At 42.2% G+C, this 20,688-nt stretch overlaps 1 protein-coding gene across 2 annotated transcripts in view; it reads right to left on the bottom strand.

Annotated features, from left to right (window-relative positions):
- Positions 1-20,688, bottom strand: part of ABCA1 (ATP binding cassette subfamily A member 1) — a 128,961-nt gene that overhangs the window by 47,039 nt on the left and 61,234 nt on the right. For both annotated transcript variants that reach the window (XM_063081514.1, XM_063081515.1), the window contains 4 exons: positions 9,592-9,681; positions 4,957-5,197; positions 2,628-2,767; positions 2,165-2,281 (listed from right to left, as the gene is read on the bottom strand). In XM_063081514.1, the coding sequence (XP_062937584.1) occupies positions 2,165-2,281; positions 2,628-2,767; positions 4,957-5,197; positions 9,592-9,681 (588 nt within the window). The remainder of the gene's footprint in view (positions 1-2,164; positions 2,282-2,627; positions 2,768-4,956; positions 5,198-9,591; positions 9,682-20,688) is intronic.

The following is a 20,688-nucleotide window of genomic DNA, read 5'->3' as shown; positions in this document are numbered from 1 at the left end:
TGTTAACATAACAGATACAAAGTTGCACCTCACAAAAGTTCACAGAGGCATGAGTCGGCAATTCTGAAACTACTCTGGATACTTGAACTGAACGAATAAGAAAGAACAGTATGAAGAGAAATGGCATTTGGGGTAGGGCTGCCCTGCCCAGTGTGGCAACATGTCCAAGAAGGACAGCAAGACCACAGAGATAGGCCCAGTGAGGTCACTGACAGTGGCCAGAGACAGCAGAAAGATAAGGGCTACCCCAGCAAAAGCAGAAGCCTCAGGCATTGCCTCATAGACCAGATGTCTGGCTGCAGGAGGTGCTGAGAATCCCATGCTGGTGGAGCTAAATGGACACTCCTTAAGGGAGGGAAGAAAGCACTCGGAGGAGGCTCCTCTGACTTCCACCCCAGGAGGACGGGTATCCAATCTGTGTCTTCAGCCCTGACCACCCTCCTGCACTGCAGACCCCAACAGCCAACAGCCTACTGGACGTCTCCATCATCCACCTAACTGAAAATCAAGAATCACCCTGATGCCTCCGGCTCGTTCACTGTCCCACAACCAAGCAGTCCCCAGCCTCACCTCCTGCATTATGCCTTGGCCATTCACTCAGAGAGACTCTGCCCTGCTCTCCGCCTTCCATTCTTCCGCCCTCCCTCTTCAATTCATCCATCATATCAGAGTACTGCATCTCCATCTCCCCTTGCTGAAAACTCTTTCATGGTCCCCCAGGGCTTAAGGTCCTAAGCTTGACACGAAAGTCTCTCTAAGGCATGCCATGCCTTTCGCTTTAGCCATAGCTTCTCCATTTCCTATCACACACCCTGGATTCTCCCAGCTAGATTCCTAATGAACACCACTGCCATGTTTACAAGGGCCTTGTCCTGTAAGAACTGGGAGCTTATATGCAGTTGGAGTGTCAAAGGCAAACTCTCGATTTAAGAGTAGGGAAGTGTCTATTGGCCCACAAATCAAAACTCACCGAGTCCCCAGGACCCCTTATCATACTCTGAGACCTACAGAGAAAAAATCCAGCTAAAAGAAATATGGATTCTTAGGAGAAGACCAGGAAGAAAAGGCCTGAGACCACACTGAGGTCTACAGTGCTGTCCATGGCAAGATCATGTGAATCCCTTACAGAGGAGAGACTGCAGCCCAGCAGAGACCCACACTTGGAGGACATGAGCTATTGCTATTAGTCAGTGTATATGCATACAAATTATTGTTCATGCTTTTCTCACTGAAGTTCCTTGTTTACAGGCTCCAATCGAAGAATTCTGCACTTGTATAAAAGGACTAGTACAACAAAGGAGACCCTGGCTTTTCATCACCGGAGATTTCTTCCCTGGTAACCTGCCTCCTAGGGTACCAGGGGACAGTCCCCAACTTCAGAAGAGTTCCCACCAGGCAGGTACAGACTTTAAAACTCAGCCGTCCCTTGGATCAATGCAGTCTAAGACAAGAAAGCAGGCAAAATCCTCTCCTACTTCTTAGTGGCAGCAGAGACAAAAGGAAGAGGCCCCCCTTACTACGGAAATAGGAAATAGTCTCATGACTCTCTGACTCAGCCCAAGGCAGGGAAGATGTGATTAAATGGCACTCAAGCTCAAGCAAAGGAGACATTCTGTTCTTGCTGAGACTGCTCCGCTTTCGAATCCAATTGTCTCTAGAGCACTTATCTCCCTCAAGTGGCTCGGAAGCACTAACTGCAATTCCCCTCCCTCCACGCAGTGACGGCAGCTCTGCGCACATCAGTGCCTTAGGAACGGATATCTCAGGTCTGTCTACATGTCAAACCACACTTTTGCCCCCACACCTTCTTCTAAGAACTACCAAGACACAGGAAGGCTAAAGAATATGCTGAGACTGGCTCAGGAGCTGGAGGCAGAAATAAAAATAGCCAAGATCCTACAAGCACCAAACTACTTCCAAATACCAGCCCTCATTACGTTTTGTAGAAAACTGGTATTTGACCACCAGAGGCATGGATGCTGATGTGCACAGTGTTACCTCTGCACCATGGCCTGTACTTCCAGAAAGGCAGCATCCCTGTGGCTTGAGCTATGCTCACTAAATCTCAACTTAAAGAATTCTCATCTCAGTCACTTCTGGGAAAGTGACCAGAAACTCAACTCTCCAGTATTAAGCAGCCACATAGTAATCAGAGGACACTCACCCGGACAAGGTCCATTTCCTGGCTGTTCTCCATGAAGGCCCAGATCTTGGGGCTGAGCTCTTTCCACATGCCTTCCAGGTCGTGGAACACAGCTAGTTCCTGGAAGGTCTTGTTCACCTTGAGTCAGGCAGGGAGCCAGGGCCCACAGAAAAAGGAGGAGAGGCAGAGACAATGAGCAACTCAGCTACTCCCTGAAAAGATACCCCATCCCAGCAACCCCTTGTCATTCCCTCACCCCCTATCCCCAAGAAATGCCTGCCTATAGTCATGATTTAAATACCTAAGGCTGGGGAACTGGCCCTCAATGGCCAGCTCTGGTCTGAATTAGACTTGAGGTTTTCATTCTTTGGAAGTCCCAGAAGAGCCATGAGTATACTCAGCACACTCCATCTGAAGCCACCTTTATTTTGCTTCTATTTCTGGGAGGATTCTGGGGAGGAAGTCTTGGGCCTGGGCAGCTTACCTCAGCCATAACCTGCCTCGTGGCTGGAGTGTCAGGTGTGTACAGGATCTTCCCAACAAGCAGTGGCTTGAGAGCTTTCCAGATAATGCGGGAAAGAGGACTAGTCTCTAGATTCTTCATCAAATCGTTGCAATAAGGAGCTACAAAGAAGATGGAAGATGAAACTCATTCATAGGCACGGTCATGTGCTGGTAGGGACTTACAAGGGCTTTGGAGCCAGACAGACAGTTTTGAGTTCACATTCCAGCTCTACCACTTAACAATCAAGTAACAAATAACTTTATTCATCTGAGCTCAGTTTGCTCTTCTGAAAAAATAATGTTCACAATATCTACTTGGCAGAAATGTAGAGAGGATTAACTTAGATGTTATCTGTAAAGCTACAATGATGCTTGGTAAATAATCAGTTTATTATAACACTGATGATGGCCAACTCACAACCAAGCCGAGCTAGAAAAATGTTTTTACTATGCACAAGCTCTCATAACTCTAGGTTCATACTCTCATGCCAGCCCTTACCACTCTGTTTTCACTGAAAATCACCAGGACTCTTGAGGGGAGATCAGAGGGCTGAATTCAGACTTTAGTTTTCAATAACCAAAATTTTCCCTTTAATTAATAAATTTCATTGCAAGTATACTTATACTTAATAAAAATGCAAAACAAAAAATCCAAAGTTATAACAGACAACTAGGTTGGATTATCTGCAAGGACCCCCCAATTTTTTTTTATTCTGGGTTTTTCCAGTTTTTGTTAGTTACCAAGTATCCTCTACATGCTGTGAAGATAATAGAATTTTCTTAAAAGAGGATTTGTTACCAACCTCCCTTGGGTGGATGTGCAAGCTGGGGGAGAAAGATGGCATTTCATAAAGCTGCCCCTAATGCCATCCTCCTCGGGCTTGTAAAAGCAACTTGCAATGTCTGGAGTGTTTTACTCCAGAAGCATAAAAGGTTCTTGTGTTACAGTAATGTACAAAAAGCTTCCTCACTCAGTGTCTGAAAGACACACCTGCGGTTGGAAATGGAGAACAGCTCACCAGCATCATGTTTTCCAGGAAAAGGATGCAATTGTTTGAAACTGTAACACTGGATCCCTGCTGCCACCAGGCACAGGACACCCATCCCCACAACACTGCCCAAGTGTGGATAGCAGATATGGTGTTACAAGGTTAGCACTGCCTTGCAACTAAGAGCGAGAAATAAACAGCAGATCGAATGTTCAAGTGGGATGGTACACACACGCCACTATTAACAGGTAATTTACAGGTGGTGTGGTTTACAGGAAAAAGCATGGTGCCAGGTGGATTTGGACTTGATTTCTGGTTCTCGTGGATTAGCTATGATCAAGTAGCTTTGGGCATTTAACCTCCCTAAGCTTATGAAATGAGAGTTGCAGAACATTCCTTGCAGGGTTACCATGAGGGTGAAATGAAATAAATAGAATGTACAGAATATAGAAAATTTTACCTAAATGTTAGCTTTTGTTGTTGTTATTATTATTATTACTATTATTATTACTGATAGCTCCTTTTAAGTTTTTATTATAAAGCTTACCTCAATGGGAGTAATAATAACAATAAAGATGATAAAAGTACTAGCCTCTCATCCTTAAAAAAAAATGTTTCCAGCTTTATTGAGGTATAATTGACAAAAATTGCATAAATTTAAGATGTACATCATGACATCATGATGTTTCGATATATGTATACATTGTAAAATGATTACCACAATCAAGCTATTAATATAGCCGTGACCTCACAGTTACCATTTTTTGTGTGTGTGGCGAGCACACTTAAGATATACTCTGTTAGTAAATTTCAAGTATACAATACAGTGTTATTAACTACAGTCACCATGATGTGCACTAGATCTCCAGAACTTACTCACCTTGAATAACTGAAACTTTGTACCCCTTGACCAACATCTCCCCATCCTCTGCCCCCAGCCCCTGGCAACCTCCATTCTGCTTTTACGATTTTTTGATTTTTTCAGATTTTACATACAAGTGAGATCATGCAAGATTTGGCTTTCTGCCAGTATCTCATCCCTGATTACTCTGGGAGCCACCTTCCCACATCCACCAGAAAATTGGGGAGTCTTACTTTCAATCTTTAATTACTTGACACACACTACTGTGCACCTGAGATGTGTCAGGCCCCACTCAAAGAACTGGGGACAGTCAGCTTATAGGAAGAGCCTCTCTCCCCCAGGCGCTCAGTCTGGTGGGCAAACAGGCATCCAACACTGCTACAGAGGGAGGAGGTGACACAGCCTAAGTCTAGAGCTAGGACAGGGTTGGGGACGGGGATTGGTCTGCAGATGCTCACTTGTAGAGTTGTCATAGAAGGTGTCAGCATCTTCCTCAGTGCCATTGCCTCCAAAGAGGGCTTTGTAGTTGTTGTCCTCATACCAGTTGAGGGACTTGATCTTCAGTCCCCCACCCTCAGGATGGCCACAGACGATGCGGGACACAGCCTGGTATATCTCGGTGGAGGAGCTGGAGCTGTTCATGTTGGTCAGAAACATCACCTCTTGCCGCATGTCACTCCAGCTCCTCATGCTGAACAGCTGGTGTCAGAGATGGGGAGGAAGCGGAGAGGGAGGAAAGGACGGAGCAAGGGTTGGGGACAGAGAAGAGAAAGAACATTTTATTTTCTTGACCTCTCAAAAGCCATGTCCCAGAACATATTTTGTCCGTCATCTCGAAGCCTTGTGATAGGTTTGTCAGAACCTTGCTGATTTCAGGTCCACGGACCAGTAGCATCAGCATTATCTGAGAGGTTGTTTGAGATGCAGGTACCGAGATCCCCTTCTGCTAGTGTGCAGAATTCAAACCTGCATTTTCACAAGATGCTCAGGTGATTCCTACGCCCATTAAACTTTGAGAAGCACAGCCTAGAAGTTAGTGGAGCCCCTGGGGATGGACTTTGTTTCATTGGGATTTATCTTCCAATGCTTTCTCTGAACAGCTACGTCCCCTACCCTAATCTCTGTCAAGTGTCAAGCAATGGAAAAAGCATAAGGTGGGAGACTGACTGAATTCTAGCTATGTCCCTCATTGGTTTATAGCCTTACAAAAGTCACACCACGTCTCTGAAGGCCCAACTTTTCATCAAGATGATGAGGCTAAAACAGAGCATAGTGAGGAGTAAATCACATGATACACGAGAGTGCCTTGCACAGAACAGCCCCAAACAGGATGTGTCAGGAGCCCCAGGCAGCTAGGCTGTCTGTGGCTTATACTCAACAAGCATCAATGACACACATTGCTTTCTCTCACATACAAATGTACTCCAGCACCTTGTGGAGTTCTTGGCCAATTGCTCTTCTTATTAAACACTTATAGAGCACTTTGGATATCCACACATTTCACAATAAATCATTAATAAAGCCCTACATTCCTTGAAATATCACTGCATGTTCTCACCACCTGAGAAGACCAAACCATGGAAAGCAGAGAGGTGAGGTAGTGGGACCATGCACACACTCTGGAAGACTCCATGTGCCCAGGTTTCTACCTCACAGAGCCTGCTGGTTCCCTGAGTGACATGGTCCTGACAACTGTAGGTCCTAACCTTTGCCTTCTGCCTCCAGTTTGGAGCTAGACTTTCCAGGGGTGGGTCAGAAGTCACACAGATTTCTCTCTCCAGAGAGGAAGCATCTAGCACACTCTACAAGAACACAATTAGGTAGGTAGCTTTTCCTTGCTTTATCTTTTCATAACCTGTGTGGGGCACATAGATAGGGAAGGGAACCTTTCATTTCAGAAAGAAACTTTCATTGGTTGATGGAACAGCCTTAGAGATGTTTAAATGACAGTGAGTAAAAGCCACTCACGTCTCTCTCCACAGGCTGCCTCCCCACCTCCAGCTTACCAACCCCCAATCAAAAACCACATTTCTTCCCATGTAAAGCCAACACATCTTTGGAGAGAGGTACCAACAATCACTGAGTTATTGCAAACTGTTGGCTCTTCCCAGCACCTTCTTGGGGGCAAACTCCTACTCATCCTCCCACACCTCAGCTAACACTCTACTCTTGCTCTGTGAAGCTCTACGTGGCTCACAGGGAGAGGCGGCCTTTCATCCTCCAGCCCACAAATGCTGGTGCTGTTTGATAATCATCTGCTGAGTGAATTAGTGGGTAACTGACTTACTGCTTTCTCAATCCACTGCAATGGTCTTCATCCTCCCGTGCCCCCCCCACCCCACCCCCCAGTCCCTTCTCGATCAAACAGCCAGAGTGTAAACTCTAGGTCACATCGTGTCCCCTGCTGCTCCAAACCTCCACTGTCTTCCCATTTCACTCAGCATAAACTCAAAGCCTTACAGGGCCTCTACAGTGCTCGCCTCTTTTTCTGATCTCACCTCTGGCCACCACCTCACTTGCTCACTTTCTTTCAGCCACACTGGCCTCTTTCCTGGTCTTTAAACATGGTCCTTAAACGTGCCCTAGCATCAGTGACTTCGTATCTAGTCTTCTCCCTGCTTGGAGTGCCCTTCCCTCTCCAAAGACAGGCTGTCACCTCCTTCAGGTTTAACTGTCCCCTTATCAAAGAGGACTTCCCTACTCACCCCCTTTAAAATAGCAACTTGTGAAATATTCACAGAGCACTGTCTGTCCCCCTTACCCTGCTTTATTTTTCTTCACTGCATGTATTCCTTCTGTCACATTATACAGAGAAGTTAGCGTGTTCACTGCTGAGCCCCCAACATCCAGCAATGCCAAGCACCTGGCTGGTGCTGGGTAGAGAAGATCTGGGACGCTGCCTCCCTGTCCTGCTTCCCAGTCTTGTCAGACACACCTTCCCCATCACTCACACGTGAACCTCAAGTCAGCTTTGATTCATCTCTCTCTGTAAGTCCCCACTTCTACCCAATTGCCAGCTCCTACTTTTTTCTTTGAAGAGTCTCCTTTCTCCTCCAGTTACCACCAGAGTTTATCATGAACTCCAAGGTATACTGGAATAGAAAGCAACAAGCAAGAACACAGGCTTTGGAGTCCAACAGTCCTGGGTTCAAATCCCAGTTCTGCCAATTAACTTACTGGGTGACTGGACAAGTTGCCTAACTTTTCTGAGCCTCAGTGTCTTCTGTAAAATGGGCACAGTAGGACCCACCTTAGGTTTGTCACGTGGATTATACCCGGAAATGGGGTGAAACTACATCAACTGCTCAGAAAACGCCAGCTCCCTTTTTCCTTTCCAGGGTTGTGTGTTGGTCCAAACAACCCACTTTCTTTCCAAATACTGACCAAACACACAAGTGTATTTGCTTATCTTCTCCCATGTGCCCCACAGAAACAGCAAGTTAGACCATGAGTAACTTGTCAGCAAAGTCACTTGAAGGTGCTCTACTGAGAGAAGCGGGTGGTTCTCCCTCACTTGTCCTGGACCAGGAGCAAGCAGGGCACAAAAAGTGGCTGCCAAGAAAAATTCATATTGTTCAGCTGGAGAGTTTCCACCACATTAGCATGGGAACGTCATATGCTTGCAATTATTGTTTTTTTTTTATTCCAGACAAAAGGCAGGGCCAGTGATGTCAGAGAAAACAGATGTAACCAAATGCTGAGTTTAGAGGCAGCCTCCCCTGTGACAGTCCCTGCTTTGCTTTCTGTAAGGCCAAAAATGAACGAGGGGGAAGAGGGCTGGACCTGCCCGGGCAATGCAGGGCATGTCCATGTCAGCTAACAGGGCCCTGGAGGAACAGCCATGGACTTGCCAAGCAGCTTCTCTTTCTCTTTCTGCCTCCTGGAAGAACTCCGGTTGGCCCAGCTTCTCCACTTGTAAAAGGCCACCAGCCTTCATAACCAGAGTAACGAATGAAAGGCTGGAAGAGGGCTTCTCCTCTTGAAAGTCAAGCCTCTTCAATTCGACACACAGCAGAATTAAAAGAAAGAACAGGACAGAAGAAAATACACTAAAAGGTCAAAAGTGTGTAATCTCGGTGTTTTCTGTATGTATTTTCCAAATGTTCTGCATTTTCCACAATGAACACTCAATGCTTTTATTGTCAGAAAACATGAATTTTGGAATTTGGAAACAATGATATGGGCACTAAAAAATAGGTAAGTTAGATACATGAGCCAAAAAAGACGAGGGGGGGGGAGGGGGAGAGAGAGAGAGAGAGAAAGAGAGGGGCAGCTAAAAATAAGGCTGGACCAAGTCTGAGAAAATTTCCCCACAAATTACTCTTTTCCCATGTCCTGTAGCATACAGCCTGCATTGCTGGTGCCCACTGGCCCTGGCTTAGCTCCTTATGCCTGGGGGCTCCAGACAGCTCCACCTTTCTAAGTCTAATTTGAAACTAGGCTGGGAGTCAGGCACATGAAGCATTGGCAGGCTGGGAGTCAGGAAAGGTTAATTGTTTTCGCAAGCGCCTACAGGCCTTCTGATCCTAGTACAAAGATTACCCCGGTACATTTGTCAACATCAAGTCCTAAAAGGCAAACGCCACTTAATGTTCATTAAGAGACCATATTCCCAAAGTTGAACCTCAAAGGCCGGATGTTGACAAGAGAAGAGCTAAGTTAGAGGTACTGTGTCATCCCCTCTACTTAGCAAACACTTGTTTTGGTAAAACCACCGTGGCCTTGCTACTAAAGAAGCAAAACTGAGAAGTTGCTGGTCACACAAAAGCAGTGCATGGTAGGTAAGAGAGAGAATTCTTCTCTTTACAAATACCATTACCCCAGGGCAGAGGGAATTACAAACAATGGGAGAAAGTTCTGGACTAGATATTGGGTCTTTAGCCAGTAAGTAATTATCTCAACCTCTGAGTCTTGGTTTTTTCATCTCTAAAGTAAAAAGATCAAAACATCATTTTTTAGATCACTTATGCTTCTAAAATTGATACTACATCTCATATGATATTCCAAACAAAAGGAACCCCTTAGCCACACTCAGAATTGGAAAAAGTGAGAGTGGATGGTCAGCTTCCTGGTACTGCAAAGATATAACTTACCTCTTGGGCCAGAGACCCAAGACTATCCAGCAAAGTTTTTGTGGCTTCAGCCAGCTCCTCACCGGGGAAAGATGTAGAGTTCAGTCCTACCTGGAATGAGAAAGAATACTTTGTTTCTGAGCTCAAATGTAAACCTGAAATCTATTGAAAATAAACAAGTTAATTAAAACCATTCACCATCCTGAATTTCAAAAACAACAAACCAACTCCTAACCAAAATAAAAGATATTATGGTTATTCTAACTATATATTTACATGTTGTTTTCTTCAGATAAGAATTACTAATTCTTTTATAAATGACTTTAAATGGTGTAGGAATATATATATTTAAAACTAGTTAATATGCAATAGATAAAATAGCTTGTGCACATGCGCATGTGTGTATCCAATACAACTCTGACCACAAATTCCCAACTCCGTCTATGATTCTGCAAGACGGGTGATGTGGAAATGGCCCTGAGACATAAGTTTATGATGGCTCACAAGAAAGAAGGAACTGTAAAACTTAAAGCTGTGAAAAGCAGGGGAGAAAGGAATTGTCTTTCACTCTGTTAATTCAGCATTATTTCTAAAACAGGAAATTTAAAACAGAACACTTATTTTTATGTCATTTTAGTCAAATCTTTATATTTACTAATTCATATATTCATATATTTACTAAGCCACCTAACTGCACAGTAAATATAAGAAAGTAATTAATTAGGCCCAAAGAAAAGATAAATTAGGGCAGACGGCCTAAGCTAAAGAAGAAAAAAGAACAATAATGCACAGGCTTTGAGGCCAAAATTGCTATCTATAGTTGAGAAGCCTCAAATTTGTGTCTGAGTTTTCAGGCACTCAAAGAGAAAAAGATGCAGGGTCATTTTTGTCATTCTTATTTGTCAAACAGGAAAAAAATCTGGGAAACTCATCTTTCCTTGTTGTTTCTATGGGCATTGTTTTATTCAATGTCATATCAGACACTTCCAGGCTATTTTAAGGTTGGGCTATTTTGACATTTATCATATCAGAGATTGCTGTGAAATTATAATGTTGACTACACAGAAAATGGCTGGAAATGGAGGGGACTCAGTATCTCTGAGAAATAGCAGCCTGGAATGTTTTCTTTTAAAAAGAACTCCAAGTGCAGAAGTTTAAGTGAGTATCACCAAGATCATCATATCTAGGCCTAATCTTGAATGCACATTTTGAAAAAAAAAACTGTGTAAAGGTCTCGTGAAAGAACTTGCCCAGCCTGATTCAGCAGCTCTTCTGGAATGGTTTATTCCCCAGAGTCCAGTCTTCCCACACTCCCAGTCCTCGGAGGGACCTATGGTTCTTCCTTAAATACTATACTCTGGTAGGTCTCTGAGATACAATTCGCAGATCATGCTAATGATTGTTCCTCCCATAGAGAGTAATTGATGAGCAAAACAGGTGGGGTGTTTTGTTTTTATTTTCTCTCTCCATTCACTTTACAACTGAAGGTTAGAAGTTGAACCTACAGAGCACTTGCAGGAAGGAGAACTTCTACAAACTGAGAGGTCTTAATTGGAAGCCATAGGAGGTAAAGTGTTTTGTGTTACCATGAGGCCCACAGGATGATAGATGTTCAGGACTGTACAGAAAACAAAACAAACCAGGACAAAACAAAATGCAAATTAACTTAATGTAAATTTTTAAGACTTAAAACGTGGTAGTTAATCCATGTCTTTTATAAAGTCTAAGTGATAATAAGATTCTTATGATTCTTCCTTGTCATTCACCACCACCCCTCTCCCATTCTCTGGTCATGGGGACCTGGGGTGACTACAGAACCCTGAGCAAATGACTCAAATTTTCCATGCCTCAATTTTCTCAACCATACAGCAGAGTTAACAATGCAGTGCACATATCACAGAGCTTAAATGAACGCTAAATTAAAGGACATGTACAAAGCACTTTGAACAGTACCTGACACATAGTAAGTCCTCACAATTACAAACAGTCCCTTGTCTCCTTCTTTCCGTCCTTGAAACTTTACTGCCAAAATTGGAAGGAACTTGCCTGCAAATACAGTTTTGTAGTTCTTAAAAAGGCCAACATCCTTCCTCTGTTTCCTGGCTAGCTCTCAAACTTGTTCTCTTGTGGGGATGTCCTCTCTCCACTAGGCAGAGAGCTAGAGTTACCATCTCACAGCGTATCAACCACATTCTAGCTTGCTATTTCTAAAATTATAAATTCTCCTTGCTGCAAGGTTAAGATATCCTCATCCTAATTCCTGAAGGCTTGGGATAAAATGCCTTTCCCCTATAACACTTTTCTTTAACTCAATATTTGCCAAACTGAAACAAAAGATAGTGTTAAATGGGTGAAATATACACATATTTCATCCACTTATTACCTTTTATATGTGTGTATGTGTGTGTGTATACACACACATACACACATATATATACAAATTTTTATATATATCTCACATACATTAGCTTGTCCCAAGTTGACATTTAAATTGAAAAACCTGAAGGGAAATGTATTACCTATGATTTCGTACATGTGTATATAAATATATATACACACATATATATACATCTTTATCTTAATGTCTGTTCATGTATACCTACTATTTATAGCAAGTGAAGTTGATTTTATTTTTACAGCAGTGATAACAGTTTTCTTTTTCATTAAATTTATTCATCCAAAAGAAATGAGGTTTGTTTGGGGGGTTTTTTTGGGAACTGGCTGGTACAAGGATCTAGACCCTTGACCTTGGTGTTATCAGCACCACACTCTAACCAACTGAGCTAACCAGCTAGCCCAGAAGTGAGTTTATTAAGAGAGATATTAACTAAAATGGTACCAGCTGCACTTGAATACAACCAAAATCATGGCAGAGGATTGTGAATAACCAGGTTTCGCTTACATGATGTGGCCTTGGGAGCTTCTGCATCAGAACCACCTGGGGTTCTTGTTAAATATGCAGATTCTCAGCCACCTGAGATCTACTTAATCAGGAGTTAAGAGTGTGACCTAGGAATCCTCGAGGGATTCCTTTGCACACTAAAGACTGAGCACCACTTAGACAACCACTTGGACAATGTTCACAGAGCCACTCTTTAACAGTATTCTTTGCAGGAATGTGGTTGTTTGTGCATTCTGTGTCTGGCCCGCACACTACCATTTGCTTTGGACTATGAAGCAGTGAAGAGAAGCCAAACGGTTTACCTGGCCCCAAGTAGGATCCACGGTGATGCCAACTGCATGAGGCCAGGTGTGTCACACCAATTAGGTTCACAAGTCACCAAGTGCAAAAGATGTTTCTAAAAACCACAGACCCAACACTGGCCCACTGTCTCTATTACCAGTCATCTGTCCCCTGAAGGGCACAAATCAGTGAACAGTTCCTGCTGTTCTTAGAAGCTGTCTTCTCCATCTGAATAAATTTACGTCTTCATAGGTAATGATTTTTCCTTCAGGTTTTTCATTAAATGTCTTACTATTGAGGCCAGCTTATTCTACTTACTTTAAAAGTTCCACAATTCATCAAAACTCCAGGCACACAGCAGGGCTTACTGCATGACTGTTTAACCCATCGGAGTTGACCACAGATGTAAACATAAGGTCCTTGTTAAATCTGCTTTGGATATCAGACCTTTACATAAGCAGACACCGACGCAATACCACGTCTTATGATATGATTTGTTGTCAATAGTCTGTGCTTTGGTCTGTTTGCTTGTTTAACTGATTTTGGTTTTGGTCTCTATCAGAGACATCAGCTAAAGACATCCGTAAGTAATAAGGTAGAACTGTCAATGCCATTATTAGAATTCTTCCTACACTAGTTGTTTATTTGAGATTATATGCTCAGTATTCATTAACAGTATTGGCGGCCTGTAGTCAATACAAGCAAATTTTCATATTTAAAGGAGTGTTTGTTGGATTTATACATACAGGCACGGATTGACATCCCAAGGTTAAAAAATCACAACTCAAATTCAGCATTGTGTTTAAAGCTTGGATAATCCATATATTTTGCTCAAGACTTTATTTTACTTTGCTGTGCTTGGACATTATAAAATGCGAAGAAGATAATGAAGCAAGTCAGCAAACTTAAAATCACAAATTGGTAGGAAAGAATGGGCTATTCGATAACTCTTACTGGGACAACTGGCTATTCATGTAAGAAAAATTAATAAATTTTTCATCTCACACCACTATACAAAAATAAATTCTCAGTAGATTAAAGAGCTAAAAGAAAAAATGAAGGTTTAAAATATATAGGAGAAAATATAAGAAAATATACTTATGAATTTGGGGTAGAGAAGGATTTCTTAAAATACAAAAATCCCAAACCAAAATGGAAAAAAAATGAATCCAACTTTTAAAAGTAAAATGACATAGCAAAAGACACCATAAACAACCTGAAAAAACAAGCCGAAGACTAGAAGAATGGATTCTTAAAGCTTTCGTATAAAAACACAATACTATACAGCAGTTAAAATTAACCAGATGCCACATCTATCCACATTGATAGATCTCAAAAACATAACATTGAATGAAAAAGACAAGTGACAGATTAGTAGACACATTTAAGCAATGTGAACACACACAAGCCAGTACTGTATATTGTCACTGACAGAACATAAGTACGTATGGTATAAGGTATAAATACATGCAACTCCAGGGTTATCTCTGAGGAAAGAGGCATGGATACACGGGTGGCATCGACTGCATCTGTAATGTTTTATTTCCTGAATAGGACCTGAATCTGAAGCACGCACGGCAAAATGATGGCCACACGGCTCTTCTGCATGTTATTCTCTGTACCTTTTTGTATGTTTGAGCAATTTCACAATTTTTTTAATTCAATGAAAGATAAGAGAGGGAGGATGATTGGACAGGAATAAAGGAAGGGTGAAGAATATATGCTGGCTTGAGTACATATCAGATCTAAAAGACATCTAACTTCCTTGAATAAAATTAACCCCAGGAAATAATTCATGCCTTGAAACTAGAGCCCACAAAATGGAGTCTGAGAATCCTGTGTCCGCACCTACTATTAACTGTGGTCTCCTGCTCAGACTTACTTGACAAAGGCAGAGAAAGCTTGCCAAATCTCATTTCCAAAGAGTTCCAGTAAGCAATTCACAGACTGGAATTCCTATTACTAATTTTCATAATGCAAAACTTTCTCTTGGCTATGAACTCCTATAAGTCTCCACTGTTCACAGGAGGCAAATGCTTTTCTTGTATGAAGTAAGGAAAGGGGGCAAAAGAGGGAAAATAAAATCTTAAGTGAAAGACTGTTACTTTCTGTGTTCAGCTAACAGGAATTCACGTATTATTCAATATTTTTAGATCACAACTCAATATCATAACATCAGTAGAGGGAGAATACATACATGCTTACTGTACTACTCAAAAACTCCCACCCACTTCTGCAAAATGTATTAATCACAACATAGCAACATTTCCCAAAAGCATAACATTCTGGGGCCAGTACCCCATCCTTCCTGGGTCTAACAGATGGCTTCATTATATTCTTTCTATCCTCACTAACTTAATAGTTAAGTCATGGAAGACTGAAAAAGAAAAAAGACAATAACCTGGCAAAGTCAATTTGGCTTTCATTTTTGAGCTGGTGTTTTATTTCAACTCGGTGTCTAGCACAGCTCCTGGCACATAATGACTACGTATCCAGTAAATGCTTGTAGAAGAAAAACCAAAAGAAAGGGAGAAGCACATTAGCAGGGGAAGAGACGGGCTGGTGTGAGCCCTGTTTCAAAGACCATTCAAAGTCCCAGAAATACTCTATGTTTTGTATTCACCTCCTCAAGTCACTCAGCCTCTGGAGCCTTTTGTGGCTCCCCTTGCTCTCAGGATGCGGCCCAATAACCTAACACGGCTCGGGAAGGTTTGCCTCAGCTGACCTTGCTCACCTCTATAGCGTCATGTCTCATCGCACCTTCTCCCATCAAACTCCCCACAGCTACATCCACTCCACTCCAACTGTCTCAAACATGTGCAGTTCCCCTAAATGCTACCTTCTCTTCTCTCTCCTCTCTGGATCAATGCACATGCCATGTCCTATGTCTGGAACATTCCACTCCCTGTTCTTTATCTGCCTACCATCTATCCTTTAGGTTCTAACTTAGAGGATGCTTCATTCCTGATCCTTAAAGACTAGGTTAGGAGGCCCCATCAGGACCTGCAGAGCACCCTTCTTGGTCTGTCCACCCACTGCCCCACCAGAACAGCAACTCAGAGAGCTTACTATACCTTGCACACATCTGCCTCCCTGGCTCCAGTGCATGGCACTGGCTAGGGCCCAATCAATGTTTGCTAAATTAATTTAAGTATTGGCTTATAGATTACCACTACACAAAATGAAGACTGGAAGAGAGTATTACTAATGCATTAGAAGTTACAACCAAATAGATACAGAAGACAGAATACTTGTGAAATTAAAATATAATTTAAAATTATTTCCAATCTACAAAAATCTTATCCATATCCAAATTTTTCAGGAACTGAATAAAAATTTTTTATTTTATTACTAAATATTAAAAAAATAAAATTTTTTATTTTATTACTACATAGAGTGAGATGTGGATATACATATATTAAAAAAGTATCTTCAACACAATACACAACTTTGTCTTCCTCTTGCAAGTGCACATTATAATGCATTCATTGGGACATTTAAAACTTCCCTTAGACACCTTCATAAAGTAGACACACATCTCTAATTTGCTCATATGCAGAAAATCCAACTCAGGCCTAGGATTAATATGTTTTATTTCAAATTGAAAACAAGTAAGCCACATATTATGCACAGACTATCACCACTGCCTCCAATTATTTACACAACAGTAAAGATTTCCTTTGAGAAATGTATTAATATTTTTTTACTGAAGTAGGAAATTATAAAACTCATGTCTAAGGAAAGTACTAATCTTTTAAAAACAATTCAATAAACATTAACTTTTAAATTTGATGTGTTTAATGCATTAAAAAAAAATTTTTTTTTTTTGGGCAATTTCTAAACAGTTAAGTATATCTATCTACTACCACATAATTCAGGACAAAATCAAACCTGTATCTTAGAAATGGCAGCATTTTTCAAGGAAGATACAGTATAGTTGAGGGGAAAATGTCTGTATAGATAGAGCTGCTAAATTTACCAATTTATCCCTCAGTTCTGTGCTCCCCTTCTCCCACAGGAATTTGGTGAACACAGAGTCTGAAGAGTAAATCTGCACAGCGTGTCATTCACCAAATATCTAATGATGAAGATTGTACCTGCTTGCCAGGAGAAAGCATGTTTTATAAACAGGTGGGCAGTAAAATCAAACAAAGCCAAACAAAATCTAATACTTTCCACAAATGTCTGAATTTCAGGCAGGAGGAGAGGAAGAGCACGTGTTCTTTCCTGCAAAAACCCACACAAGTGCTTGAAGGATTGATTGCATGGAGCTAGCTGAAGCATCCAGCCCTAACAAGGCTTGAGGCAGAAGATAACACCAGGCCCCACGTGTATTCTGAGTCCTAGTCTAAGAGTCAAGAAGAGGCTAAACAAAGACCCTGCAAGACAAGGATGACTCTGTTCACCCCTCATCCACCTGCTCCTTCCAGCTGTGAGATCGCTGGTCTTCCGGGGACCACCAGGCACCCTAACTTCTCCTCCTTTGTCTTATGAACTGAGTTCCGCCTTGACGGGAATATGCTGCATGCCTCAGAAGACATGTGAACAGCACTCTTTGTTCCACAGAAACAGAACTTTCCCTTGTAGGCTGAAGATATTGTCAGAGGTCAAAACGATATAACCACATGGTTGCGTGTGCAGTATCCAAGCTGTTACTGAGAGGGAGATACATCTGTATGCCTGTCCTTCCTACCTCAAGGATCAAGACCGTTTTCACATTCCTTGAGACCATGTTGAGCCAGGACAAGAGCCCAAACCTAGCTAACCCCAATCCCACATTCTCCCCACGGCAGCTTACAGTGTTCCATGTTGGCAAAGACTGCTGTCAGGAAGCTGTCATGGGAAGATAGCCCTCTCTCTACAGATCTAGAACCTGAGGAAAATTCCTCAAATTCCAGTTTTAGCCTTTCAGTTGGTTCTCAGTGCCCACGAGAATGAAAGCTCCAAGGACATCATATCTGCCTTGTTCGTGGCTGAATGTTCTGTGCCTGGAACAGTGCCTGGTGCAAAGCAGACATACAATAAAGTCACCTCTCTTTGGTTTGTGCCTTAAGCACTCTAATAGGTCGTGTTTAGTATACTTTAGAGTCACTCTCAGAATATGGACAAGAAAAAGCAGAGAGCAGAAAAGGGATCAACAAAAGCCCAGGGCACCAAAGAAACACTTCAAAGACACAATGAAATATACCTTCCAACCCAAAGATGTTTGTGGCAGTTTCGGTGCTCCCCAAAGATGTCCACATCTTAGTCCCTGGAATCTGTGAATGTACTACATTATATGGCAAAATGTACTTTGTAGACGTAATTACAGTTATGGACCTTAAAATAAGGAGATTATCCTGGGTTAGCCGGATGGGCCCAATCTAATCACACAAGCCCTTAAAAGCAAAGAACTTTCTCTGACTGGAGGCAGAGAGATGTAGCAGATGAAGAAGTCAGAGATTTAAAGCATGAGAGGTACTCAACCCACCTGCTAGAGAGGCGTCTTTGGAAAAGCATGAGAAGAAAAGCTGGCCTCTAGGAGCAAACACCAGCCCCCGGCTGACAGCCAGCAAGGAAACAGTTCTATGGTTTCACAACTGCAAGGAGCTGAACTCAAGCTGACATCCTGAACAAGCTTAAAAGCAGATGCATCTTCAGAGCCTCCAAAAAGGAACACAGCCCTGCAAACACCTTGATTTCAGCCCTGAGATGCTAAGAAGTGGACCCAGGTGAGCCCCCATTGTACACAGTTTTCTGGCCTTCAGAATTGTGAGATAATAAATTTGCGTAGTTTTAAGCTGCAACATATGTAGTAATTTGTTATAGCAGCAATAGAAAAACCAATACAATCACCATGGACTTTGACAGCATAAGCAAATAAATCCCTCTGGCCAAAATTTGCTGGCCCACTCTATGGCTCCTTCCTGCAGTCCAAAACAGACTGGAGGTTACTGAGGGACAGCAGAGAGAGTCCCTTACATAAACTTTCCTCCTCTCCTTGGGAAAGGTGTGTGCTGCTTCAGGAAGGACCCAAGGGAAAGTTCGCCTGCCCAGCCAGTGGTATAGCCAAACTCACCCTGCTGAGCGGTGAGACAATAGAAGTCACTGCCAGAGGGCCCTCAGCTCCTACTAGAGGTTGTCATCTCAACAGCACCAATACTATGAACACTCTGGAACACGAGGTCCTCTTCACAACTAAGAGCATTTATCCTAGAGATATTTCATATATAGAGCCATCCTTGTACTCATCAGAAAGCCACCTTTTTGAGGATCTCAGTTGAGTCCAGCTCCTAGAACATACCTGACACACAATAAGCACTCGATAAATATTGCTCAATGGATGAACAAGTTAAACAAAAAACAGAATGCTTAATGGAAACTGCTCTTAATTTCCTAGAACTTGAAGGATTCAATAGCATACTAATATCCAGTATTAATTTTTATGCAAGGTATGGATTGAGGCATAGGTACTATAAATAAGAATCTATAGAGTGAGAGACTTTGGTAATATCTGGGCAAAGACTGCAATTGTTCATTGAAATATTTCCCAGGACCACTTTGCTTGGTATGACTCTAATTCCTAACACTGATCTACATAAGAAAACTTCCATTTTGCCAGCAATTGTTTGCTTCAGCATATAATTTATATTATTCATGTCAATTAAATTATCAACTTATATTTACTGAGCACCTAAAGTGTGCCAGGCCCCATGCCAGGCTCTTCATATGTATAACCAATAATCACAATAAAAGGTAGAGTATATTGTCTCTATGCAAAAGAAGAGGAAACTGAGGCTTACAGAGGCTAAATAATTTATCCAGATCACTGCTGGTAAAACGCTGAAGCATTATTTGAACCCAGATCCAGCTGATTCCAAGCCCACATCCCTTCTACTCAGCCACACTTTCCCCATGTTTTCAAAACACCTTATCTAGAGGTCACCTGGAGACTGAAGGAGGCCAAGGAGAAAGAGTCAGAATACCCTTGGCTGAAAAATGGGGAAACACCCACACCAAAAAAATAAAAATAAAAAATAAGAGGAGAAATGTTTCAAAATACACCTCTCCTGAAGATCCACTTCTGGTACAGAAATGCATATTGACAGAACAGTTTCTCTGCCCATGATGTTGGGCCTGGCATCTGGTTGCTGCTCCTGTTGCAGTTCCTGGCAAAATTAACCACCCAGTGCAATGATATCTCATGTCATCCATCTACCATCACAAATACCGAAATTTCAACCAAGTGACAGGAAAAAAGGCTGTTTAATGTAAATCAAATATCAATCCCACTACCCCAACTAAAGCTCTGCTTAATTCAATAAATAAGAGTCACATTTCAAAACGTTTGGAAACCATTCCATCCCAAAGGCATTCCTCCAAAAGCATCTTCACGTGGAACAATCTTGACCACTCACTATGTCCTAATTCAAGAGCCCATTTTCTGACTTTGTTGAGAGGAGTCTCAGCAACAGCAGAGGGACAGGAGCAGCACCTGAGATGCTCTGTCCACCCAAGAGACACGCAGGAAGTCCACGGTAGCCACCTTAATCAACACCTGGTCATGAACCGACCGACCCACAAGGCACAAGCACAGCACAACCAGAGGAAATGTAACGTGACTGACAGTTTCAAAGGTGCATTTCCACACACTCTGTCCATGCTGCTAATCCTCCCAAATGGAGAGATATTTTCAAGTTGAAATCTGAGCTGTTAATTATCAAATGATGAGGACTATGCTGTCTTCCTACTTGGAATGTCATTCAGACATTGTGAGTTGGTGGCATTTTACTGGGTTGTACACACAATAGGTGTTTAATGAGTAAACAGCAGAATAAATGGGCACCAGAATCAATTACTATGTCTTCTAAAAATAACCATCTCTCCAAAATTTGAATCATTCTGGCTCAATCATTTCTGGCTTGAAGTGAAGTAAAAGAGCCCAGAACAGTCCA

The sequence above is a fragment of the Cynocephalus volans genome, chromosome 17 (genome assembly GCF_027409185.1).
Source record: "Cynocephalus volans isolate mCynVol1 chromosome 17, mCynVol1.pri, whole genome shotgun sequence".
Classification (NCBI taxonomy): Eukaryota; Metazoa; Chordata; class Mammalia; order Dermoptera; family Cynocephalidae; genus Cynocephalus; species Cynocephalus volans.
The sequence above is the reverse complement of the archived record's forward strand: the minus strand, read 5'-3'. Positions and strand labels throughout refer to the sequence as shown.